General features: G+C 39.2%; 2 protein-coding genes and 1 pseudogene across 3 annotated transcripts in view; 2 read left to right on the forward strand and 1 right to left on the reverse strand.

Annotated features, from left to right (window-relative positions):
* The window catches only part of LOC311054947 (uncharacterized protein), a 431,139-nt gene that overhangs the window by 233,041 nt on the left and 170,505 nt on the right, over positions 1 to 27,593 (forward strand). The window lies entirely within an intron of this gene.
* Positions 1,275 to 10,648, reverse strand: LOC311054579 (N-acetylmuramoyl-L-alanine amidase-like; annotated as a pseudogene). Its single transcript has 6 exons — positions 10,541 to 10,648; positions 8,832 to 9,674; positions 7,842 to 8,052; positions 7,156 to 7,450; positions 6,031 to 6,092; positions 1,275 to 1,464 (listed from the first exon to the last, which is right to left on the reverse strand). The product of its transcript is annotated as an N-acetylmuramoyl-L-alanine amidase-like (transcript).
* Positions 13,242 to 27,593, forward strand: part of LOC311054580 (GTPase IMAP family member 7-like) — a gene marked incomplete at both ends in the record, with an annotated part of 30,634 nt that continues 16,282 nt past the window's right edge. The window contains 4 exons of the mRNA XM_084070587.1: positions 13,242 to 13,252; positions 13,920 to 13,996; positions 20,728 to 20,838; positions 21,362 to 22,007. Of these exons, the coding sequence (XP_083926713.1) occupies positions 13,242 to 13,252; positions 13,920 to 13,996; positions 20,728 to 20,838; positions 21,362 to 22,007 (845 nt within the window). The remainder of the gene's footprint in view (positions 13,253 to 13,919; positions 13,997 to 20,727; positions 20,839 to 21,361; positions 22,008 to 27,593) is intronic.

A 27,593-nucleotide genomic window follows, 5' to 3' on the forward strand; every position in this document is an offset into this window, starting at 1 on the left:
ATTGTGTCTCCTTGATACTGTTTGTGATTCTGCTTACCTCTCATCAGTAAAGTTAGCAGAGTTGCTGCACGGAGTACTTGACAGACAGCCATCGTGTGTTTGATTGCCAGTAGGAAATGTGTCCAATATAAGTATAATGTGTGCGGGGGGGGGGGGGGGGGGTGTCTCACTTTGACTCATGATTTGTTCTCTTATCTCGTGCCTTTTCTAAGAATTAATTTAGGACGCTTCGTCACAATGTGGGATAAAGGGTTGAGGGTTGAATTTATGGTAAATATACATTTATTGTATTTATGGAAATTATTACTATTATTAGATATTTTAATTTTATTTATAAAATACTTTTGAAAAATGTTTGAATTATTTAATTGATGTTGTGACTTTTTTTGTTTAAACTTTTTTTTTTTTATCTTTTGAAATAATATACATATATAACAATATATATAAATTATTTCAAAAGATTTTCTTTTTTTAATGTAGGAAACAAAAAAAAAGGGGATATTTACTCGTGAAGGGGATATTTACTCGAAAATTGGTCTGCGATCAGTATATGTCCATCTATTGGCATGCCCATATGGGCATATCGGTCGGTTCACCAATTCTGGGCAACCACATATCCGAACGACTCGACCTTTGAGGAGGCGTGTGCTTCAATACCGAAAGTACTGCAACAGAAGAGGACCAGCTCATTGACACATCCACAGATTCTGTGAAGAGGCATGTAGAGACATGTATGAAACACAATCCCTTGTTCTGGATGAGTTGTCCGGCACAATTCCCACAGCTTACAGTGAAAGCAAAATGGGTCAGTTACTGGGAATCAGAATTCCTCAGAAAAGGTAGTCAGAATTTCAAGAAGGGGAAGTATGTGGTCCCTGTGAGTATCCCCACCTAGCACAACATGCACATTCAAGTACGTTGAAATGGCATCACATTGACGTATTTTTCCACGTTGAATTTGGGTTGATTATGAAAATGAAAATGGATGTTTTCAGAAGTTTTAAGAAGTCTTTTTCCGATAAAATGTTGATGTCGCAAGTCATACAGTACCTCGACCTAGAACCAGGCGCTGAAAATAAGCCTTTTCATGACCTTTAATTTTTTTAAATGAAAATCTACCTAAATTATTCAAATTATATAATGTCAGAAAAAGACATCCAATTACATATCTAATGAATTCATCTAAAAAGCCATGTATTTTTCTGATAACATATATGTATATACAGTATATATCACAACAAAATAAAATACATTACACTATTACCATTATTACCTCAACAGTCAAGGTACGTGTAAGTGAGGGCGAACACCTGATGAATTCCCCAATGCCAGGAGTGGACAGCAAGCAGAATCTTCACCATATGAAGGTACAGATTTACAAAGGCAACATAACTGTAGCTCAGGTTACTTGTGAGTTTTGGCCCTAACATGATCATCAACTCTGATGCATAGAGAGGCGGGTGCCTGAGGAACACAGGGCTATTTAAAATGAACACAATAGTCTAAACTCAAGCAGTTCTAGAGCTAAAACATCCATCCATTGCCTACGTTGCTCAGACACGCCAGCTCATACAGAGAAGGCCAAAGCAGGAAAGAGTGAACCAGGATTTATAGGGTAGGGGGTAATCACTGGACACGGAACCCTGAATGGGGACAGGTCTCCCCACTGAAGAACCGCTGAGGTGCTATATAGCACCTGCTTTGAACCACCTTCCGAAACCCATTGCTTAGACATCTCGGTTGAAGTTCTAAAAGGACACCACTGCAGCAGGTCCTGGTCTCGAATAACCAGTCTCCTTCCTTCGATTAGTATTTTTACACATAGCTAGGCTAATATTGTCATGCAGTGAGAAGTTGCTTATATAATATTATGTAATTCTCAGAATAAGCCAAAGTGTTTCTAAGTGCATTAAATAAGGAATTCAAATGTTGTTCTAGTCCACACGCACATACATACTGTACACACACATGAAACATTCATTTATGTCCACATAAAAAGAAGTACAAGAATGCCTTGTACAAAGGACATAAACACTGCCAGTGCAGCCAGACAATAGGGAAAACGGCCAGTTACAAAGTGCCTATAAGGCAGAACATTGTTACATACAATACAGTTGACATACTTGTCAGACACAGCAGACATCAATTATGGATTAAGGAAACAACGCCTCCTACAAATTGAGCGGCTTTCTATGATCGCTGACACTGAGCAGTACCTTTCCCACTGTTTGGCCCTCCTTTTGGAGAGGCCGGCCATTTGAAGGCCCCTCACAACCAACTTGTGCATGTGCCCTAGACTACCAAAGATAAAAACTAAAAGTTTACATCTGTAGCCTAACTGTGAGATGGTCTGCTCTAGCTGATGACATTTTAGCACTATCCACTATAAGCTCTATCCTCGCTAGCTGTAATCAAAAGTACAGAGAATGAACACCTCCCTATGGTTTTCATTAACACCGATGACATCAGGGGTGTTATCTGAAATGTTAGAGAGCACAGAATCATCATTACACAGGCTAAACATGCTTGGCTTCATAGTGGAATGCTTATATTGCATGATGGAGGACCTGTAAATGGAAGCGTCCACTATTCTGTCATGCCTACTTATGTACTGCAGAGTCCCCTGTATACATGGCACCATTTAAGATGTGGGACATGGTTTCAGCTATTTGTTCATGACCTTAATGTAGACAGTGGGGAGCATGATAGCCTGGACCTGCAAACCTGCAACCTCGATTTCAAAGTAAAGACAACAATGCACTCATCTATGGCAACATTTTTTAACGACAGAATGGTCCGTAGGAGGGAGACGTGCAGTCTTCCCTTGCAGTCTCAGCTCAGTCCATTGTTGCCGCTGCCTTTGCCGTTGTGCCCATACTAGGCGACCTCAGGCATTAGTTGGTGTTCCTTTCCACACATCATAGTTGCTGGTACTGGGGTCAGATATATAACTAACACTCGCACGCACACACGCACGCACGCACGCACGCACGCACACACGCGCACACGCGCACACGCGCACACGCGCACACACGCACACACACACACACACACACACACACACACACACACACACACACTCACTCTCTCCCATGTTCTGGATGAGTTGTCAGGCACAATTCCCAGAGCTAATTGTAGCAAAGCCAAAAGTCAGAATTCCCCAGAAATTAGAATCTCAAGAAGAGGAAGTGTATCAGGCAAAATCTGGTACATCTGGTGAGTCATCTTTATTAGCAAATGTGCCCATTTAGTTTCATTTGTCTGCTCACTCTTACATGAATAAGTTACAAAACTGCTTCCTTACTGTTAAGTTTCGTTTTGAAAGAACATTTCTGGGAGTCAAATGGGGGGGCGGGGGGCACATCCCAGTATGCGATCAAGGCTCTTTACATTATTGTTTTCTTAAGTGCATTGGTTCTGTACAGAGGTACAGTAAAGTGACCACTTAGTGCCTGTCTAGTATTATAACCATGTTTCTCATTTCCAGGTAATAGCTGTAAAAACTAACTGAAGGGTTTCTGTTAGTTTTTTTCTGGAATACACATTCTTTAAAAACAGAATTAAATGGCAGTCTTTCATCCACCCTCATCCATGACAGCCTGGCATGCATAGCATCCACACTACTCCTGACAGAGCAGTGAAGTGCTAGTCTTGCCGCTCTGTTCTGAGCAAACTGAAGTTTAACAAGTTCTTGCTTTGATGCACTAGACCAGATTACAGGACACTGAGGACAGTAGTCCAGATTTGGCAGAACTAGAGATTTTATGACTAGTCTAATTGTTGTTAGTTAGCAGATGAGCACTCCTTCTATGGCATAGATGCCATTACTCATTCTCACCACTGTATTATTAATCTGAGTGGACCATGACAGTGTTTTGTCTATAGTGACACCCAACAGTTTGACTTCTTTAACCTGCTCAATAGTAGCACCCTGCAAGCATAAGCTTAATTTCTGATCTGTCTTGAGAGCATATTTAGAGCCTATTACCATACATTTAGTTCTAAGACATTCATCTTCAGCTTATTTTCCATGATCCATTCAGAAACCAGATTTAACTGTAGTTGCACTCTGACGATACATACATAGTCATTTCATCCGCATAAATCCCCATTGCTGCATTTTTAAATACATATGGCATATATCATTTACAAAATAGAATTGAGAAGAGGGCCAAGGGAACTTCTCTGAGGAATTCTACACTGAAGTGTCTCAATATTTGAAAGGGAGCCATTGAACTTAACACATACTGTTGCCTGTTCACTAAATAGCCCTTCAATAAATCAATAGCAGAATCTTTGAATTCAAACGCTGATAGTTTCATGATCTATGATGCCAAAGGCTGCGCTGAAATCCAAAATCACCACCCCAACATTTGGCTTCATGTCAATCTGTTTGAACCACTCATCATCAGTAAGACATGTCAATGCAATGCTTGTAGAGTAACCTGCTTTGTATACATGCTGTAGATCTGAGTTAATGTTGCAAGATATTGCTGGATCTGCTTAAACATAATTACCTCCAGAAGCATACTCAAAACAGGTAGAATGCTGATAGGCCTGTAAATGCCTCCCTACTGTTTTTTGACAGAGGAGTAACCTTTGCAATTTTCCACAAATCAGGCCCAAAATATGGCCTACAGGCTTAGCAATTGATTTAGCTGATAGCTGAAGCAGTCCGCCATCAATATTATCAAGCCCACAAGGTTTTATTCCTTAGTCTTAAGTGTCCCCCCCCCCCCCCCCCCAATACAGTTCTTTTTATTTGTTGTTTTCTCATGCCCCCATGTAAAGCGTCTTTGGGTACTCAGAAAAGCACTATATGAATTTGAGATATTATAAGGTTTATAACACTTAATTGTGTTAAGTAGCTTTACCATAAAATCAACACTGATAGGCTTGAACACACAATACATAACACACATCATATGATTGTTTTTAATTATAGCTTTGGAGGACAGCCCACCACTCACCGGCAGCATTTGATGTCTTCAGTGTGTTCACTACTGAGGAAGTAATTATTGAAGTAGTTTGCAATGTCAGATGGTTTAGTAATTCATTCTCCATTCAGTTCAATAAATGAAGGCGTTTTGGCCATTTTACTTCTACCCATAGCATCCTCAAATTTAGAATGATAGTAATATTTTTTTCTATTTTAATATTTAATTTAGTTAAATTATTAGTGAGCGGTAGGCTTGCCAATCTGTTACATGATCTGACATGATGGCAGCTTTTTTCAGTAGGTCACTTTCTCTCATCCAGTTTCTCAGTTCCTCGTCCAGCCAAGGTGCTTTGAAGTGATCTACAGTAACAGTGAGCTTCTTAATTGGAGCATGTTTATCACACACTGCAGAAAATAAATTCATAAAGTCTAGTGTAGCATTTACATGCATCTTCTCAAGCACAGTATGCCACTCAATATTTTCTACATCAGAAGTAAAAATCATTTTCCAAAAAGGTTTTATATGTTCTTCTATGAATTACTTTAGGCCCTGCTTTAGGAACCTTCGTTTTCACAGCTAAAGCGACAATACTGTGGTCACTGAAGCCCACAGGTACCGAAACACCTTTAGAACGTTTTTCAAAACAATTTGTAAAAAAGTGATCAATGCACGTTGACGTGCCCGTTCTGTCCCTATTGTCATTGATTCTTGTGGGTACACCTATGACTTGAGATAAGTTGCATAATGTAGCTGCACTTGAACATGGAGCCATAAGGCTTCTACTCCAATCATACCTAGATCTTTCCTTATTTTAGCTGGAATATGATTTTGAATGTAAAAAGCAGTACCTCCCCCATACCTGTCTCTGTCCAATCTAAATATATTACAACCTTGAATTGAAACAACTGCATCCTCTATGGTTTATGACACGGCCATAATATGAATAATCAATTTCATGTAAAATAGAACATAACGCTTGAACCTCGTTCTTTAAACTACACCTTTTTTATGTAATTTGATAGACATTAAATAAATAAAAATAAAACTTTTAAATGAAAATAGAGGGTCCTCATCTCTGAGTCCTACATACCACTCCTCTTCATTCAGGATGCGATGGAGGACAAGTGCAGGGGCGACACAGCCCCTCGCTCCCTAGGTAGGGAATAAGGATAACTGCGGGACAGGAATACATCCTTTTTTTCCCTTTAGCTCTGGACCACTGGCATATTTCAAACAATGCTCAGGGCCACCCAACCTCACCTTTTATTTTATTCTTAATCATATTTAGCATTAATGATCTTCAAAAGTCTGATTTATACTTAGTTGTGCACCACTGAAAATAGCACATCTACATGCTCACAACCATTTACACAATTTCTAAAAGTTCTCATGGGAAATTGATCAATACCATATTACTACTCAATTTGATGCATATGGCGCTCTCTAGTGGCTGCTACTCTAAATTGTTTGTACTCATGGTGTTTCCCAAGCACCCTTTCACAAGATGTCATGAATGTGAGTGAGTGAGACAGTATTTAGAAAATAGAATAGCCCCTTTTGGAACCCTGTATACTTTTTTTGTATTTGGGATGTCGGTCCAAAAACAAAAAAGATATAGAAGGTTCTGAAAGGGACTAGAAAACAGCAGTGACACCAATATTTCAAATATGTATTTATTCAAACTTTGGTGTGTCCAAGGCTCTTCATGTGGTGGAGCAGGTTTGTCATTTATTGACTTCCTGTAAAAACAAAAAAACAAAAACAAATCAGAAATGCATACAGTACATGCCCAATAGATAAGCTAACAGCACAAGATGATCATTTTAGTATGCAATGGTTCTATTTCAGCTTCAGACCCAAAAGAGAAATTTGGTGTCTCCCTGGGACCCAAACTATAAATACATTATGATTGATTGAGTATATAGGACACATTAAAACGTTTTTACTCGCGACCCATAGAAACGGTTACATGATCCCCAAAAACCTTTTTCCTTTTTTGTCTCATCTGTTTATGAAAGTAGGTAGCTGATATATTTCACTTTTACTTTAGCGCTAGGTATACTCTTAGTTGCTTGTTTTAAAAGAGAATGGTCTTAATACTTCTGGTGATTTGTAGTTTCGTTCCCTACCTATGTTGAATGCACTTATTGTAAGTCGCTTTGGATAAAAGCGTCTGCTAAATGACTGTAATGTAATGTAAAAAAAACTCACTCACCCCAAAGTGTTCCCAACCTCTGATCTCTCTGTAGAGACTGTCCCCTGGACAGGACGTGTTCACAACCTGTCTGTGACCCTGAATGGTGAAGTTGGCCACCAGCTGACCGCCACTGACGGCGCAGGATGTCAGACGGTCCCTCACCAGCTCCATGGCATGCTGGGAAGGCAGGCTGGAGGAATAGTCACCGATGAACGAAACCCCGTAGCCTTTGGTGTTGTGCCCATAGGTGTGGGCACCTTGCCAATCCCATCCTCTCCCCTCGTATATATAACCATCAGCACCGGCAACAAAGCTTAAGGGAAACAAAGATTTATGATTACAATTTATCAGGATCATTAGCCTTTGTCCGTGTACAGTGTGCTCCTGTTGTATCCCTGATGTGACCGTTTTCCACGGTAACAGGAATGGTCGGTACAACCCTGGACCCTTTTTTTTCCTTCCGCGGAACGCTCGGTACTTATCTTAAGTTAGGGACTAGTTAGGTAAAAACTGTTAAAACGACGGAGGCTAAAATCTATGCTGTAAAATCCTCACTGTTCATTTAATTTAAAGAGAGTGTACTTAATGTTTGAATACACTCTCGGCGTTACAGGCCCATACTGTCAATCATTTAGCTGGGGACCCCCTGGAACCTCCTCAAGGACCCCTTGGACCCCCCGGACATTGAGAATCACTGTTTCTACCTGTATCCAATGTCGTTCTAGCCTCTGTCGTCCTGATGGAAACGCTGCATGGCCCTCATGTCAGCAGAACACTGTTCAAAGGTCAGACAGGGCTGGCTGGGTGTAGAGGTGTGGTGGATGTAAACGAAGGCCAGAGGGAGGGACAGGGGCGTCGGAGTCCCTTTGTAGGGCTCTGCGCCCCACATACACCGTGGAATGATGGCTGGGCAGTCTGTGATGAGACACACGCACACGCACACACACACACACACACACACACACACACACACACACACACACACACACACACACACACACACACACACACACACACACACACACACACACACACACACACACACACACACACACACACACACACACACACAAAGAGATGTTCATGATGGGCTATTTTGTGCGACACTGTTGACGAAGTATATAACACAGAGCTTAAAAAGCAATATAGGACACTTTGGTAGAGGTTTGGGTTGTGTAGTTATCTTGCCATGATGTAACTCCAAAGGTGGACAATATATAGAAAATAGTTGCAATTCAAAATAGGCTCCTCTTAAGTTGTCAAGTTGCAAAAATCTGGACTTACGACTTGACTTGGTCTACTCTGTTGTGAGACCTGTCCTACTGTATGTGCAACTTGGCTGCTTTAAGCCTAGATTTTAGACAGTAAAATCCAGGAGCTATAGTTTATTCAAAGTCAAAGAACAATATCTGGTTGGTTGTGACCAACTGCTTTGCACACAGTTCTGCCTTTCTGTGCCGTTTGTCTGGAGTGGTAACTGGCTGAGCACTGCCCACATGTCACATTACGAATCCTTACTTTGCATTTATGAAAATGTCACATTTCTGTTTATTTTAACATTTGAAGATCTGGATCTGCATGCACGGATCGAGTCCGAATCTCTTTCCTAATTCAAATTTCACGTCAAATTCCTACCAAAGTGTAGTTTGGCTTTAAATAAAAACTGTGTGAGTCACATCAATGTGGTCTGTTACCCATGTATTTGTGGACAAATTCTTTCATCTCCTCATTCACCACAACAATCAGCTCCTTCTTCTCCCTCAAGTCCATCTTGGGTTGCCCCCCTAGCCTCCGCTGCAGGGCTGTAGATCTCACTACCTGCCTGGCCAGGAGAGGAGGTCTGACCAACTCCTGGAAGTTCTCCCTGCGACGCTGGCTGACAAGGACCGGAGCGGTGTCGGATCCATCCCCTTCCAGGCGGTGGCAGTAGTATGAGCTCAGCAGACTGCTCAGTTTGACAGGAGGACCTCCTGACTGGGCGGAGGAGACCTCCATCCCTACAACCACACCATCCATACCTCCATTGACCATGGCGGTAGTGATGCGGGAGATCGGACCAGAAAGGCTGAAGTTGACAGGCGTAGAGATGCTGTCCCAGCAGCCATCAGGGCCCAGGCGCTGGGAGGTGACAGACTTCTGGAAGTCCCTGAAAGAGAGAGCCAGGTCTCTGGCCAGCGTGAGGGTGTACAGACCCTTAACACGGCCCGTAATCTTGGAGAGGAGCCCGACTTCGATGCCCAGGAGGAGGGGTCTGAGGGCGACTGTGGTTCCATCTGAAGTCAGGACCACTCCCTCTTCTCTGCCATCCTCGGTCACCGTGTGGCGTATAGCCCTGCCAAAGTAATCTGAGAGACCAGCCTCCATCACGGCTCCATCAGAGGACGAGCTACCAAGGAAGTGTTGAATGAATCCGTCCGTCAGACCAGCTGCCCTGCGTAGGCTCTGCAGCACAGCGATGGGCTTCAGCCCCGGGTTGGCCTCCTCCACTTCCTTTATGGCCTTGATGAACTCATTCATGTGCCAGTTACTGGGCGAAGCTATAAGAGATAAATAGTGACATAATACATTACTGACATGATTTGTAAGAAACACCGTAATGACAACGAAGACGAGAGGTGTCACCAAAAACACTACTAAAAATGATGTTACACAGGATAGGAAATTGTAAAAATGGACTCTCTTTTTTTAACACATTACCCACCTAAGCCCCATATACAGAACTTACAAGTTCTGTATATACAGCGAATAGAAAATGTTGCATGGTGCTGTATTGGAGTTTGTAAATCTCCCTTTGTTCTTTGTTTGTTTTGTTTTTGTTTTTGTTTTGTTCTTTATAATGACATGCCCAAAATAGGAATGCCGGGTTGGAAGGGGTTAAAAGTTAAATGAATTCTCCTGGATTTACTGAGTTGTTCCTCTCAGAATGTGTGTGTACAATATACAGTAATGGTACTGGTGATGTTACAGCATGTGTTAATGCATTGATACCCAATAACTGAATGATTGAAATCTTACTGTTAAGCCTTGGGAAATATTTCCCCCCCAAGTGGATACACTTGTACCTGGAATTCATCCCACTTCATCCCACACCAAAACTGTGGTGTAATTGTATTGATATAGCATTGCTATTTAAAAAATAATAAAATAAATATATTTTTTTCCTTAAAAGCTTGACATTTTTATTTTCATTGTGATGAAATAGATAAATAGGAACTTAAATTATACTATGTTAGTTCTTCCCTATCCAAGCCAGAACACAATCGATTGATTGATCATTAAAATATCCAGAACCATATCCGAGAACCACTGCACTAAGGCAAACGCAGATATCTAAAATATCAGACAAAACGCAACTGATTACTGATTGACACAAGTGACAAAAAAACGAAACAAATGTATTTACCATCTGTGGAAATACTGGACAAGACCACAAGAACGGTGACAGACCATATGATGTATCTCTCCATGTTGTAATGAATCCTATCCATCCATCAACACCTTGAGATCCAGCTGAATGTTCTTTAATTTAGAGTACTGTAGGTTAAACACACAGAAAGCGTCTGGTCGGTTATGCAACAGCTTGTGTACGTGATCATGTGACCTACTGGGCAATGTGGGAAACTGGCACCTGTAGCATGCAAAGGATATGTTTGACCTTACATGCCCCAAGAACACCCTGGGTATAACATGATGTTGACACAGCTGGCCTGGACAGTAATACAATACAATATATTATCCAGTTCAGATCAGATGAAAAGACTCAGTAAACAGATAATAATAAGAGAACGAGAGCGCCTACAGGGAGGAAGTGAGACGGTTGGTGGACCGGTGCGACACACACAACCTGGTCCTGAATGTCAACAAGACAAAGGAGATCATGGTCGACTTCAGACGGAACCAGCACAGTCACACACAACTTCTCATAAATGACACTGCTGTGGAGGTAGTACCACGTTCCTGGGGGTACAGATTCAGAGGTGTAAAGTAACTCAGTACATTTACTTAAGTACAATTTTGAGGTATTTTCACTTTACTGGAGTATTTCCAATTTTCAGTAATTTTACTTCTACTCCACTACATCTCAGAGGCAAATATTATACTTTTACTCCACTACAATTATTTGAAAACTTTACTTTTCAGACTGATTAATATCGCCAAACACACTAACCACTTCAGCCCTATATGTAGATTGACCATTTGAAAATAGCAGATCTACAATTATGCACAATGAGTACTTTTACTTTTGTACTTTATGTATTTTTTGATACCAATACTTTTGTACTTTTACTCAAGTACATTTTGAATTCCAGACTTTTGCTTGTAACAGAGTATTTCTACATTGCAGTATTGATACTTTTACTTAAGTAAAACAAAGAATACTTCTTCCACCACTGTACAGATCACAGACAGTCTGTCATGGTCCTCAAATACGGCCTCTCATATAAAGAGAGCACAGAAGCGCCTTCACATTCTACGCCGGATGAGAAGAGCCCGACTTCCCCCCCCCCTCCCATCCTCACTACATTGTACAGCGGCACTATAGAGAGCATCTTGACCAACTGCATCTCTGTCTGGCTTTGAAGCTGCGATGCATCAGACTTGGAAGTCTGTTCAGAGAGTGGTGAGGACAGCGGAGAAGATCATCGGGACGTCACTGCCTTCTATCAAGGACATTGCTCGTCTGACCAGGTCCCACAACATCATAACAGACTCTACCCATCCATATCATGGACCACTCTAATCTACCTATCTACAGTATCCATGGTAAATGGTGCATTTATGTAGCGCTTTAATCCAAAGCCCTTTACATAGATTGTGCATTACATTCACCCATACATTCATACACCGATACTTTGCAGATATAAATCATTATATTAGCAGATATAAATCATTATATTATAAAACATACATTAACCATTAACCATTTTAGCCCTGTTTTATATATAGGCTATTTGAAAATAGCCGATCTACAAGCTCACAACGCGTTGCATCCCGACGCATTGTGAGCTTGTAGATGCTATTTTCAAACATTTTAGTACTTTTGCTTTTGGTACTTTAAGTATAATTATTTTGATGCCAATACGTTTGTACTTTTACTCAAGTAACATTTTGAACACAGGCCTTTTACTTGTAACAGAGTATTTCTACATTGCAGTATTGATACTTTTACATAAGTAGAAAATGTGAGTACTTTTTTCACCACTACATAATAATCAAATGTGGCTGCAAGAAGACCCATTGCATGTTACACTGTTCTTGCAGGTCTCAGAATCTCAACTGCTCTGCATGAGGTGTGTGTGTGTGTGTGTGTGTGTGTGTGTGTGTGTGTGTGTGTGTGTGTGTGTGTGTGTGTGTGTGTGTGTGTGTGTGTGTGTGTGTGTGTGTGTGTGTGTGTGTGTGTGTGTGTGTGTGTGTGTGTGTGTGTGTGTGTGTGTGTGTGTGTGTGTGTCTGACGCATGCATCACGGCACACAAACAAAACACAGTGAAACATACAGGACATGCTCAACATGTAGAGAAACACAGAGCTCACTGACTCATAGATACAGCAACATCCTCAGTGTATATGTAAAGGTACTGTAAAGTGATATTTCTGTTAAAACAAGTGTTAAAGAGCTCGATATTCTTTCTGATAGTAATCACTGCTATAGAGTAGCCTAGATTGTTTGTTCAGTAACAGGGGTCTCTCCATCTCTCCAGCTCTTTGGTAAACACAAACAGAAAATACAAATTTCAGGTCGGGATACCAATTCCATCCAACAAGGAGAGAGATCGCATTCAGGATAAACAAGTGAAATTGGAAATTTGAGCAAAAAGAAAAATGAGCAGACACAATTGGAACTGGAACACTATAAAACTGTTTAGTGAACAGCAAATATATTTTCAGGTCGAGATACCAATTGTATCCAATGAGGACCCCACACATATAATTAATCAGTTTCAAATTTGTAGTATTACAATTTTAATTTTGTTTGCTTATTTATCCTTTCCTTTTTGCCATCATTTCAAATTTTACATGTTTGTCCTGTAGGCTGTATGAGTTCCCTCTCCTTATTGGATGAAATTGGAATCCTGACCTGGATGTATTTTCTGTTTACTAAAGACATGGCGAGAAGGTGAGAGACGATCCCCTGACTGGAGGCCACTTTCTATTTAACACTCGATAGCAGTGATTATAGAGCTGGGAATATAGAGCTATTTACCACTTATTCTAACAGAAAATAAATATCACATCACCAATAACTCAGATAATGCACTTACTGAGGAAATTGTGTATTGTGTATAGGCTGAATAATATACAGTATATATTTTTGTCCTCCTTCTTTGTCGTTAAAGTACTTATTTATTTTTCAACAAACATGACATAACAGACAAAGACCAACAACACAACAGTACAAATAAATTAAGAAAAGAAGAAAAAAGAAGAAGAAAAAAACAGGCAGGCATACCTAAGCTAAGCGGACAACACCCCCTACATCCCTTTATTATCAGTTGTGATTATATATCAATTGTGATTTGTTTCAACATATGATCAATGCAACAAACCCTTTATATACAGAAATAAGTAGTCCTATATTAGATGGAACTTCCCTTTTACATTGTTTTTCCTGGCAATCAGATATTCATAAGATGCACTCTCAGTCTTAAGTTGGTCCAATCTGCCAGCCCTGGTGTACAAAAGCTCTTCCAATTCCTTAATATCAGCCTAGTACTGAGCCCTGCAGTTATCAGTGCACGTTGACCTTTGCTGACTCCTTGTGGCAAAAGTGTGCTATCTCCTAGGAGACAGAACAGTGGAGATTCGGGCAGTGTTTGTCCCAACCAGTCCCCCAGTTTCCTCAAAACTTCTTTCCAAAAAGGTAATAACACAGGTCATTCCCAGAAGGGGTGTAAAAATGTTCCAGTTTCTCCTTTACACTTCCAACACCTTTTGTCTTCTACTAAACCCATCCTAAAAAGCTTCACAGGAGTATAGTCAAATCTATGTATGATCTTGTAATGGGTAGATTTGCTTCGAATATCCCTAGTGGCCCAACCAACCTTGGAAACTATATTCAACCATTTCTCTTTGCTTATTTCACATTCTAGATCTCTTTGCCATATTCATCTAAGATTCTCAGTCTTCGCACTTTGTAGTTCCATTGTATTTTTGTAAAATAGTGAAGCACTATGCATTGTATTTGGCAAATCAAAAATGTTTTGTATCATGTTAGGTTCCCCTATACTCCTGCTAAGCCTGAACACACTTCCCACACTACTCCTTAACTGAAGACTTTTCCAAAATTCGCCCCTACCCACATGAAATTGATCCACAAGCTCCTGATATGAAGTTGCATCCTTATATGAATCATCAATCACACACATACCCTTTCTCTGCCAAGTATCCAAACAATATGAATGTTTACCTGTCACGATACGTGGATTGTCCCATATAGAAGAGTAGCCCTGTTTGTATTGAGATTTCCCCATCAACCTATGCACCTCCGACCACACCCACTGAGAATGCTTCAAGATGGGGTTCTTTCCCCCCTGTACCAAATTATACATTTCTACATTTGGCAGAGCCAAGACCCCACTTTCCCTAGGAGTAGCCTACACAACTTTTTAATGTTAATCCTTGGCTTTTTCCCATTCCACAAATAATCTTTCACCATTTGATTATATTGTTTGTATATCCCACTAGGAATAATTAGTGGCAACATCATTGATATATAGTTAAATTGTGGCGCTATCACTACAATATAGTATTGATTTTGCCCCCCAAAAAGTGAGATTCATTATCTTCCATGTTTCCAACTTATTTTTCATTTCTTGAAGTAATGGCAGTAGGTTCATTTCCATTATATCAGACAAATCAGCACTTAACTTTAAACCTAAATATTCCCACTGGAATCCATCTAAATTGAAATCTAGAGACCTCTGACCTATCACAGGACCTGGACACAGGCATCACTTCGTATTTCTGCCAATTAATTTTATACACAGATATTTGAGAAAATGTTTCAATCTTATTAATATTTGAAACCATGTCCAACCGACAACAACAGTATACAGTAGCGCCAATAACAGGTTAACAACTTGTTAAAACACCAACAAACTGGTAATCGTGAAACGGCACCACACATTTGTTAGGTTCAGTCTAGTCTTGTGTAGCCAGATGATCTGACATCTATGCCTACTATCTGGGGAAATCTATATTCAATATGGTAGGGCTGAAAACGTCAACATTTAAAAAAAGTTTTGAACATGTTTTTTCACCTATAATGACATGCCAAAATAGGGATTGATTAATAATTGATTATTATATTAAATCATAGACTTTTTTTTAAATAATCAATTAAAATCGATTATTTAATTTCACTGTTGCACCCCTCTATGGGTTAGAACGGCGGTGAGAACGGCCACTAACAAGACATAACAAACCCCTGATCGGTGTCTGATGTGAAAAGAGTCAATTCACAATTTAAAAAATGTAATGCATATTGCGCCCTCTAGTGTGTGATAGACAAAATTGTTTCTACTCATGGTGCTTCCCAAGTATAAAACCTTTCACAAGATGTCACAATGAATGTGAGTGAGACAGTATTTAGACAACAGCAGTGATACCAATATTTAAAATATTTATTTATTCAAACTTTGGTGTGTCCAAGGCTCTTCATGAGTTGAAGCAGGTTTGTCATTCATTGACTTCCTGTCAAAACTAAAAACAAAAACTAGAAAAATGTGCTCCTCGGAGCACAGGTCTCCACCAGGCCAGGTAGCTTATTGTGGGCAAGCAAAGTTTGGAATCTAGTCAATCGGAATGGAAAAATCTGACAGATATATCTTCTGTATATCACATAACAGAGATATTATGTACCAATTTGGTTGAGGTTTGGACGAAATCGATAGGAGTGGTAGCAAAAAGTGTGTTTTGCAAGATTTTTTTTTTTTTTAAGTTGGAAATGGGGTGGCTTACTTGGAGAGTCACATAATAATCCAAGGACTCCAAGGGAAAAATAACTTAGATTACGCCCTACGGTTCAAGAGCTATAAGCCAAAACGTGAATCTACCTATATATACCGCCACCATGAGTGGAAAAATGTAGGGTGGAATTTGTTCCTTTTTTTCTGTTAAAAAAAACGCCAATCGGTCCAACGGTGCCAGAGATTAGCTATATAGTTACATATGTGTGATATGGTGTTCAATGGACTACAAACAGCTCGGAACAGCTTAATTATTCTCCAGTCCTCTTGGCTGTCACAGTCTCTGGGAATAGGCCTACCTGTGAAAGAGAGTTACGGTACAGCATTATATCAGTCCACTAAACCTTCTCACTGACAGTCCCAAAAAAAACAGAGGCTACTCATCCAGCTACTGATTATAGTTTCACATTTAGGATCAACAGTATCCTGAATATGAAACTAAATCAAAACCAGAAAATGGCAATATCCACGGCATCCAGCTATGATTTAGTTTCACATTAAGGTGAAACTATATAAAAAACAGAAAACTTGCAGTTTTGCTATTGCTGATTAACCCTATTCCACGTCCTGCCCATGGTGGATGCAACAGTGGGGTATATGATCTAGTAAGTTATGAATTGTTCATATTTTGAATAAACGATGTTGTTATCAGTGTGGTCACAGCTTTTAGTTGCAGTCTTTGCATTGTTCTGATCTTAGTTAATAATGAAATAACAACATTTGTCATTTTAGTTTAGGTTATATTAGCTTAGTGAGGAAATAAACTCATTAGCTCCACAATGGAAACAAGCCCCTGGGGCTTTTTGTGTTATCATTTTAGCATAACCTTTGACTGTACTACCTGTACTGTTAATAATGATGTCAATAATAAAGTACTCAATCAATCAACCAATCAATCTGTGCGACACATGATTAAGATGAAAGAATACACAATTTGATCAACTCTGTCAGGTTTTCTATCTGACGAAGTTGACGTGTATTCTGATGGAGATGAGGTGTGTGTGTGTGTGTGTGTGTGTGTGTGTGTGTGTGTGTGTGTGTGTGTGTGTGTGTGTGTGTGTGTGTGTGTGTGTGTGTGTGTGTGTGTGTGTGTGTGTGTGTGTGTGTGTGTGTGTGTGAACCATAAACATATCCTGGTAAATCCTATACATACAGTATTACATTACCCTCTCATATAACAATGTAGGGCATATCAATTATAATTATTATTATTTATATATATATATTTTTTAATCCATTAAACTGTTCTATTAGGAGGTGGTAGCAAAAAGTGTGTTTTGCAAGAAAAAAAAGGGGGCACATAAATCACAAAATAATAAATATTAATTCAAGACAAAAGAGAGATAACATGAACAAGGTTTTGGAAAGCATTCCTTACTGGTTGGGAGGTGGCCGGACTTTGTCAGTAATAGTTCCACCTGGTTCTGTCCTGCGTCTGCATTGTTGAACACGTGATATCTTCCGGCAAAGCTCTTAGAGATCACATCTGGAAGGAAGCCCTCCTCATCTTCAAAGATAAAATCTTCAACTGGTCTTTCCTTTAACCGGTCACCCCTTGTGAAGAGCATGTAACTCTTTTCTAAGCCTGCAGGCCCTAATATCTTCATGATGGTCTCAACAGCTCGTTGATCTTCTTCTGTGAACCTATCAATTTTGACTACCACCAAAAACAGACAAGGTATGGAGGACTGAAGAGTCTCTTCACACAATGTTTTAATTTCTTCCTCGTGGTTGAAGATTCCTGGTGTTTCAAAGACTGAGATTTGTTTCCCAAAGACGTTTGCAGTCGCCTTTGTGATTTCCGTGGTCACTGATTTGAAGGACCTCTTTGATTCAAATGCCTCTCTACACATTATGGTGTTCCCTGAGGCACTTTTGCCATTCCCTGTATTCCCCAGCAGGACAATATTGAGGTCTGGATCCATCCTGAACAGACAAGACATGGGAGCAAATACAGCTAGTTAGTTGTATCATCATGTATAGGCCTTGAAATTCACTTTTTGAGGCACTTGTTCCTTTGGACAAGTCAATTTCCCACTCAATTGTCCGGGCACAAAATTCACTTGTCAAGGTTTGGGTGGGGTGGGGGGGGGCTGACATGCAGTCAAATGTTCTTGACTGCATGTCAATAAACCCTGATTTTATCTCACTGAATTATAATTCAATTCAATTCAGTTGGGCATTTAACAAAACAAAAACATAATTAATAAAAGCAATCCAGTCATAAATAATGGTTCTCAGTTCATTTCAAAGAAAGTGCAAAGTAAACACAAATAAATTCATCCAGATTCAAAAAGCACAGCAAAGTGAATCCCATATTAGCTCAATAAACAAGGCCCTCATTCCACAAACTGTAACATAAAGTAGATCCCAATCCACCTGTTAAATTCCACTTTCCACTAGCTCTACACACGCAGAAGTGGCTAAGCATGAGGCAAACGGTGTACGGAGCAGAACAAGTTTATAATCAAATTCCACGGCTAGGACATACATATATTAGAAGAGTAATAGTAGAATAGTAAATGGACAAAGAACACACTTTGCTCGACTGAACGATTTTTGTTTCCTGCATGAAAACATGGAACATTGAACTACAAATGGAAGATGCCTTCCTAGAACCCAACTAAACTATACAACTAATTCACATTTGTTCATGATCACTACCGAGCTTTAGAGACTGTACATAAATATCTACACTTGACCAATTAACATTTATTCAAAGTTATATCACTATACCAAATGTAGAAATGTGTTACAAACTAACCTGAGACCAAACTGGACCAGCCGCTGTAGTTGACTTGTTATTCACCTTAGTGCAAAGTCCACTGTACTCTTTCAGGAACAACAGCAGCCACGTCTGCAGTCTCACACCTGGTAGTTACGAACAAAATGTCGGCTGGTTGGTGAAATGGCATCTAAAGAAGCGTGTAAGTTGTTTTCTTTCTTTTTTGTTTTTACGTATTTAATTATTTCAGTGTTTCTGCCATATAGTTTATAGATTAGGCTACTATTTAACTACTACATCTGTACAGTTTTGTTTATAATTCATTGTTTTACCAAACTCTGCCAATGTCCGGGGGGCATAAACTGTTTAACTTATCTCATTATGTATTTAAGAAGAGTAAAGATTCCTGAAACGGCCGTAAACATTTACTCTTCACCATAAGTTGCTCTGTTTTTAGTAAGCGTTAGGTTGTGAAAGCTAATGTTTAATCAGTGGTGGACGAAGTACTCAACCCCAGTACTTGAGTAAAAGTACAGATACTAATGGTCAAATTTACACCACTACAAGTCAAAGTAGCTCAGTCAAAATGTTACTCGAGTAAAAGTACAAAAGTAATTGCTTTTAAATATACTTGGGTATTCAAGTACATGCTTTTAAAAATACTTAGGTGCAAGTACAAGTAAAAGTAGAAGTACATTTCCTTTTTTTATATCAATACATTGCTGTAATGTTTTCACAATTAATTTATAGAACATTGTAACTCTGTGAAACCACCTGCACTGCATGCACTGATGCGCTTGCTTGTAGAACCATTATATACAAAGCCTGTAGAAACATCTAAAACATAGAAATTAATCGGATCATCAAAAAGGACAGCCATAGTCATTTGAATTTTTTATTTAACAAACTACATCTCAGCTTTCAAGAACTCACTGTTGAAACCACTTGACTTGGTCACACAGTCCGTCGGTCCGTCCGTGTTACTGTTCACCACTATGTTTAATCATGCTTAATGACCTCTTAATGACCCTCTCTCTCTCTCTCTCTCTCTCTCTCTCTCTCTCTCTCTCTCTCTCTCTCTCTCTCTCTCTCTCTCTCTCTCTCTCAGGTCCAAGGCAAAAGAAAAGATGGAGCAGGGATTCTATCATTAATTGTTAGTGGGGTTGTTTATCACATACTGTCGTCTTAATGCAAGGGCATAAGCCTAATGTACAGTGATCTGTGATGAGTGCAATATTAAAATAAGATATAATTGTATAGATCTTCTGTTCCTGTTTCTATGGTCATGTATAATAGAGGTACAATGTCAATTTATAAGAGATGGCACAAAAAACTGCATATTATAAGTTGTGGAATACAGGAGAACATGAAGAGATAAGCTTTCAGGTTATGACAGAAGATTAGTAGTGACTCTGTTATGACTCTAATGAATGAATGATATGTGTATTATTGTGTTACAAATTGTAGCTGGAAGAACAAAATCATCAGCTATCCATAACCACAATCATCAACATTCTAAATCAATGATAGTCATACCCAACTATAACCTTAAGTGTCATTGTCTTGTCTAATCTATAGACAAAATAAAATATGTTTCATTCATACTGGGACATGGTGTGTATGATTCTAGCATATATGATATGCCACTATTATTTGTGCATTATTGGTTATAAACCGTGAAGTACACCCAATAATATATGAGTTTTAACAAGGCTGAGATATTAATCCAAGCCACTTAGCAATGGGGGACAACGTTGTAACGTGGTTACGTGGTTGGTAAATTTGTCTGCAGTCCCAGCCACTTTGTTCAACAGACACACAATTGTATCCTACCTTTGTTACTTTCCAATTAATGGATTCTATTCTATTCTGTTCTATATTATTTCTGGGTGTCTGCAGTCACCAATCTCAGGATGGTGTTGGTAGGGAAGACGGGGTCAGGAAAGAGCTCCTGTGGAAACACGATACTGGGGAATGATGCTTTCAAATCAGCTGTCAGTCACAGCTCAGGTAAAAACTAGAACGCACGCACGCACGCACGCACGCACGCACGCACGCACGCACGCACGCACGCATGCAATACAAAAGTAAACTTCTTTGTATAGCACCTGACGAAGCTCACGGCGAAACGCGTCGTGCTAATAAACTACTTAATGCAGTAGTAAGTTCTCCATCTCTGTTCCCTGGAGTGTGCAATCCCTTCCTTGAAGGTCCATTCTTTTTTTACAATATATATATATATATATGTATATATATATATGTATGATCGATATATGTGTGTATGTATGTTTGTATGTGTGTATGTATGTATCTCAGAAAGTTTGAGGATCCAATGGAGTTGTCAGAAGCGCTTTTTAATACTTTTCATTAGTTCATTTCTTTTTATCAACACACAGACGTAAAGGGTGTTCAATAGCACTGATTTATGAAAAAAAAAAAAAATCATATAAAAAAAAAAATTCTGCCCGACAGCAACGATATTATGTTGTTGTATAATTTGGATATAACAATGTGACTTAATGTAACTCCTCAGTAACCAGAGAGTGCTCCAAGCAAACTGGACAGGTGTACGGCTGTGAAGTGACACTTGTTGATACGCCAGGCCTCTTCGACACCCACCTTCCAAAGGACACCATCGAGAGGGAGATCTCCAAGTGCATCAACATGTCAGCCCCGGGCCCCCATGCCATCCTCATTGTGGTCCCTGCAGGGACTTTCACTAAAGAGGAGCGGAATGCCGTGAATAAGGTGGAGGAGATCTTCGGGAAAGACTGCTGGAGGTACACTATGATACTCTTCACCCGCGGGGACCAGGTTGCCTCGGTGGCTGGTGGCATTGACCTGTGTGTGAATGAGGCTGGAGAGGACCTTAAGATCATTCTCAGAAAGATGGAAGGGCGGTATCATGTTTTCAACAACGCCAACATCAACTACCGTGAGCAGGTGCTACAGCTACTGGAAAAGGTGGATCAGATGGTCACTGCAAACGAGGGGCAGTATTACTCCAACCCTACCTACCTTGATACGGTCAAGATGCTGAAGGAGAGAGAGGCAGAACTCAAAGAGTGGTATAAGAAGAAACTGGAAGAGGAAACACAAACCCTTGTCTCCCATTATGCGCTGAAACAGTCGGAGTGGGAGCGTAAGTTGCTGGGCATGAAGAAGAAGGAGCTAAAGAGGTATTATCGTGCTTTGGTGAGCAGAGCCCGTCATGTTGTAGAGCAGGTTCCAAGAAAAGACAACTTTGAAGACATTCGAAAAGCGATTCATGAGACACTGAAGGTGAATTGATCTGTTGATATAAAATTGGTGATCAACAGGTGCATGGAAGACTATGATCATATCAGTGTTGGGATAGTTACTAAAACATAGTAATATATTACTTATTACATATTACTTGTTTAAAAAGTTATGTAGTTACTTTACTTATTACTCCCTGCCAAAAGTACTTAGTTACTTATTACTTTAGTTACTTTTTTTCTCGCCCCCAGTAATTGCATCCTTTCTCCCCAAAAGTCAGACTTTGTATTTTCAACATTAGTAGTTGTTTTTTTTCTCTTTTCTGCAGCCTACATTGTAAAATCCTCATTGTACACTCATTTGAATTATATTAACACTAAGACTTTTACTGTGTATGAATTCATAACTTACAGACTAAATGAAAACCATTTGACGACTATGAATTGAATACTAAGGACCTCAATGGAAACAAGTATTTTAAATGTATTTAAAGGGCAAGACCACTTTGGTAGAGGTTTGGGTTGTGTATTTACCTTGCCATGGTTTAACTCCAAAGGTGGAAAAATAATCAAAAATAATTGCTCCATTGATTAGAAATTGATAATTCAAAATATGCTCCTCATTGACTTACATTGTACGGTGAAACAGCTCTCAAAGTCACTCTTTTAGCACATAAACAAACACAAACAAAGCTGATTCAGAGCATATAGAACATCACCAAACCCACTACTGATTTATTTTTTTTAATACAAATGTCAACTTCCTGTTGATTTTACTATTTGAGGAACTGGATCCGGATCCGTAGATCCAGTCCGTGTTTTCTTCTAAATAAAAATAGCAAAATCAACAGGAAGTTAACATTTTTATAAAAAAGAAAACAGTACTGGCTTTGGTGATGTTCTATATTGTCTGAATCAACTTTGTTTGCGTTCGTTTACGTGCTAAAAGAGTGACTTTGAGAGCTGTTTCAGCGTACAATGTGAGTCAATGAGGAGCATATTTTGAATGTTCAATTTCTAATCAATGGAGCAATTATTTTTGATTTCTTGTCCACCTTTGGAGTTACATAATGGCAAGGTAACTACACAACCCAAACCTCTAACAAAGTGGTCTTGCCCTTTAATGTATTTTTTGCCTAATAAAATATTCAAATTCAAACACCTGGGCTCAAACAGATAATGACTCATCATGAGACACAGGCCACAGTGACCTATATATATATATATATATACTGTATATGTGTGTGTGTGTGTGTGTGTGTGTGTGTGTGTGTGTGTGTGTGTGTGTGTGTGTGTGTGTGTGTGTGTGTGTGTGTGTGTGTGTGTGTGTGTGTGTGTGTGTATACATATATATTTACATGCCACAGTCAGTGACCTATATTATATATATATATATATATATAGAAAATAGCCGACCTACAGTACAAGCTTACGGCGCGTCTTCATCGGTTAACAAGTCGCTTATAATAAGCAGACATGGCAACACTCTTTGATCCGGTTGAAGGGCGGCCCGCCCTTCCGCAGCTGATAATAATTCACACAGACAAGTGCGCAACGTTTCCGTATCCGCTCTAGACCGGATCAGCAAGCAGCCTGCATAGCAACTCGATCCCAACCAGTCTACAATTATATCAATGGACCAAAAACAACACAGGATCAAATAAACACATTCAAACCCAGAGTACCACCGAGGCTCGTGAAAAAAAGTAATAAGTTACTTCTTGAAATAAAGGTAATATTATTACTCAAAACGTGAAAGTAATTAGTTACGTTACTAGTTACTGGGAAAAGGTAATAATATTACTTTAAGTTACATATTACTTTAGTTACTTCCCAACACTGGATCATATACATTAAAGAGGGAAGGACTAGGGCACACATTCTGGGAGTTTCAGACGTACTAGACAGATCTTAACCGATTCCCACCCCATCAGTAGGCAAATCAGAAGGCACTGAAACGGAGGTGCTTGCTTCTCACCACTCAGTGTGGGCAATCGCTCGGCTAATGCCTTGCTTGGGTGCATCTGACTGGGCTCAAGCCCCCTTCTGATGGTGTGGTTGCCTTGTTTTAAACTTGTTTTGAACTTGTTTTGAACTTTTGAAACTTTTTTCAATGTTTGTAATGGCAACAATGCCTTGTTCTCAAGCATGTCTGCATACCATCATAAATGACATGACAAAATTCTGCATTTCATTGTCAGTTATTTGACAACAAAGTCTTGGACTACCCTGCACGCGTCTGTATGTGATGAGTTTGGAGTGAGAATGTGTTGATTTCAAAAGATATTGCATAAGAATCAAAGAATCAAATAAGAATCATAAGAATCAAAATAATCAAAAGATATAATAAAAGGTTATTGCATAAGTCTGCCTTAAAGCCTCAGTGAAATGTTGCATATTATGTACTCATTTTAAATAAATCCATATGCAAACAACCAACATATTTTCTTGACTATGTGTCAAAGTATTTGTTTTATTTTGATAACAAAAGAATACTTGTTTTTAGTGGTCTCACTACATTACTTGGCTAATACCATTGATGTATTCAAATCCAGGTAAAATGTTGTCTGTATATTTAGCTTACAAACTGTATGCAGACAGACAGACAGACAGACAGACAGACAGACAGACAGACAGACAGACAGATAGTCTGATGTTACAGGTCAAATATGACCCAGCTGATAATATTGGTAATTGTATCATAAAGATTTTGGATAACACTGTGGATAACATTTGGTTCAATTTGCCCCCACTACACACGCGTGTGTGGCTGCTGTACTGTAGTTCATGTGACAAAAAGACAAAAGAGAAAAAGCACAGTGGACTTTGCATTCAGCCATTTTGTGGTGGCTGCTGTTATTCCTGTGGGCGAGAGAGAACACAGCAGACTTTGCACTAAGAGTAAATATTACCTCTACAACTGCAGTTCAGCAACTGGTCCGGTTTGGTCTCAGGTTAGTTTGTAACCCCTTTCTACATAAAATGTGAATTATTTGCGTTTATGTACTCTCAAGGTTGGTATAGTAATATAACTTTGAACCAATGCGTATTGTTGATATGTAGGACTCTATAGCCTCGAGCTCTAGAGAGTACTTTTGTATGAATATTTCTACATACTATGTATGCTGATAAAGTTGATAAAAAGAGCTGATAAGGGTCTTAAATCCTGCTCTATGTTAATTAAAACTATTTGTAGTTAAACAGCTGAAAAACCCAGTGTAAAAAGGATGAGACGAAATCAAAGACAGACACAGGCCGGTTCTCAAATTAAAAGGTTGACATTGTATTAAGAGAAATAATCAATCCACGAGGCACCGTACAACAAAAATATCTCTTTGATATTACAAATACCGGCAATAGTATTTATACACAAGTTGGAGTCCGGACATCAGATATAAGGTGGATCCGAACGATTGGTTAAGACCCTCAGACGTCAGATCATATCTGATGAGTTGTCAGGCATCAGGGTGTCATCATAATAAGTTGTTGTTCATCTTATAGTGTCCTTGTGTACAACTTTTGGTTCCATAAACAAGTTATTCTTTCGATATCATAGGACAGGTTTATCTGTGACAGGGTGACAGCTGACAGAGTAAATTAGTGACAATATCCCGGTCATACAGGTCATCTTACACAGATACAGGTCATTTGACATTTAATCACAAAGCGTTGACCAAGACATGTTTTTACTGATTGGAAACATATAGAGCCGGCACCAGATAGCAAATATGGAGCCAGCTACATGGCCTTGGTAGGGAAAGTATAGTAGAGTTACAAAAAGTATGTTTAAAAGACTGAAGTACAGGCCCAAAAAGACATCACTATATTTATTTGACTGGTTAGATCGATATTTCTAGATCATATCAATCTGGTCCACAAAACATATATATTTTTAACTCCATCATATGCCATTTACAGCCACTTTGTATTATATTAAATGATGCTGTATATTTGTTCGCTTACAGATGAGGTGGTTATAAGTTAACCATTGGGGTATTTTATCAACTGTTGATATTCATGTTGATAATTTTTTTCATTGTGCGTGCGTGCGTGGGAGAGTGTAGTGAGTCAAACAGAACTGTGTTATTTGTACATGTATATATTTTTCTCAATATTATTGTTGTTCAGTTAAACATTATTTGATACATTAGCACACTTATTACACTAATATTATTACACTAATATTACACTTGAATTCCTGCACGTGAGGGTATTTCATTTGTCAATTTCAATTGAAAAAGATGAACATTTGAGTTCAAGTTACAGAAATTACCAATGAATCAAGTGATGATACACAGATATAAAACGTAATATAAGCTATAAGCAGTGCTAAGTACTTTTGGTCACTTAGTAAAGCTCTGAAGCATGATGGCTGGCTTGTATAGTTGCTCTGCATGTGTGTTTTTCTTACAGGTAGATTATTAATTAGGTTTGAACGCATAATAGGCTGCCAGTGTGCATGTGTGTTTTTCTTACAGGTAGATTATTAATTAGGTTTGAACGCATAATAGGCTGCCAGGATAGTAGCAACACAGCCTAATGACTGAAGAGAGAAATGGCATGAAAGTTAATAACATCATTCTATTATATTCCACTCACTGCTGTCAATAAGTTAAATCATGGGTGGCAAGTTGGAACCTCTTCTCTCGGTTTTACAGCTGGAATAATAATATTGGGGGGCGGGCGGGGGGCATAGTGTAACTGCAAGCAGGGATCGAATTTCAGTAAGATGCCCTAGGTTCTTTGGTAGTCAAGAAGGGCAATGATAATTAAACAAATCATTGTGGGAAACAGTATTGTGATGTTATGGATCATATCTCATCTTTCTCTCTTAAAGTATGTTTATCATGTAGTGGACTTTTGCTGGGTATCCCTTCAGCTTTTAAGTTAAAGAGTAGGGTGCAATGCAAGCCCTTATTGAAGATTGCAGAGAACAGAGTGAAACACAATACAGCAGCAGTAGCAGAAGTCTTCTACCTCAGTGGTTCTCAACCTTTTCAGGCCGCGACCCCCAAAATAATCATATTTGAACTAGGGACCCCCCCCCCCCCCCCCACCCTGACAGTGACACATGGAAGCACATGGAACTGTAGGAGTTGAGGCATTACATTTAGTTTGACTCAGTTCCACAGATCAATATTTTGAAAATAGCAAATCTACAAGCTCACAACGCCTCGCAACGCAAGGCGTTGTGATCTTGTGGATCTGCTAATTTCAATTGATGTATATATTGCCAGGGTTGTGTAAACCGTGCGGGAGGAGTAGTCAGGCGAACTTTGCAGGAAGAATATTATTAAATAAAAATTAAACATGGCGGATTACAATAAGTGTTTTGCCATTGCATGGCAGGCCGACTTAATAATAATATTAAGATGGAAGGTCCAATGGGTTAAACAAAATTATATTTAAAACAGTGTTAGCTATGAGGTGAAAATTAGATGATAATCAGAGTTTACCCACTAACACAATATCATATCATATAAACATAAATAATATAGAAATTCTATTATTCATGAAATGAGGTGT

Source organism: Gymnoscopelus microlampas (genome assembly GCF_963454915.1).
Source record: "Gymnoscopelus microlampas genome assembly, chromosome: 11".
In the NCBI taxonomy this organism is placed as follows: Eukaryota; Metazoa; Chordata; class Actinopteri; order Myctophiformes; family Myctophidae; genus Gymnoscopelus; species Gymnoscopelus microlampas.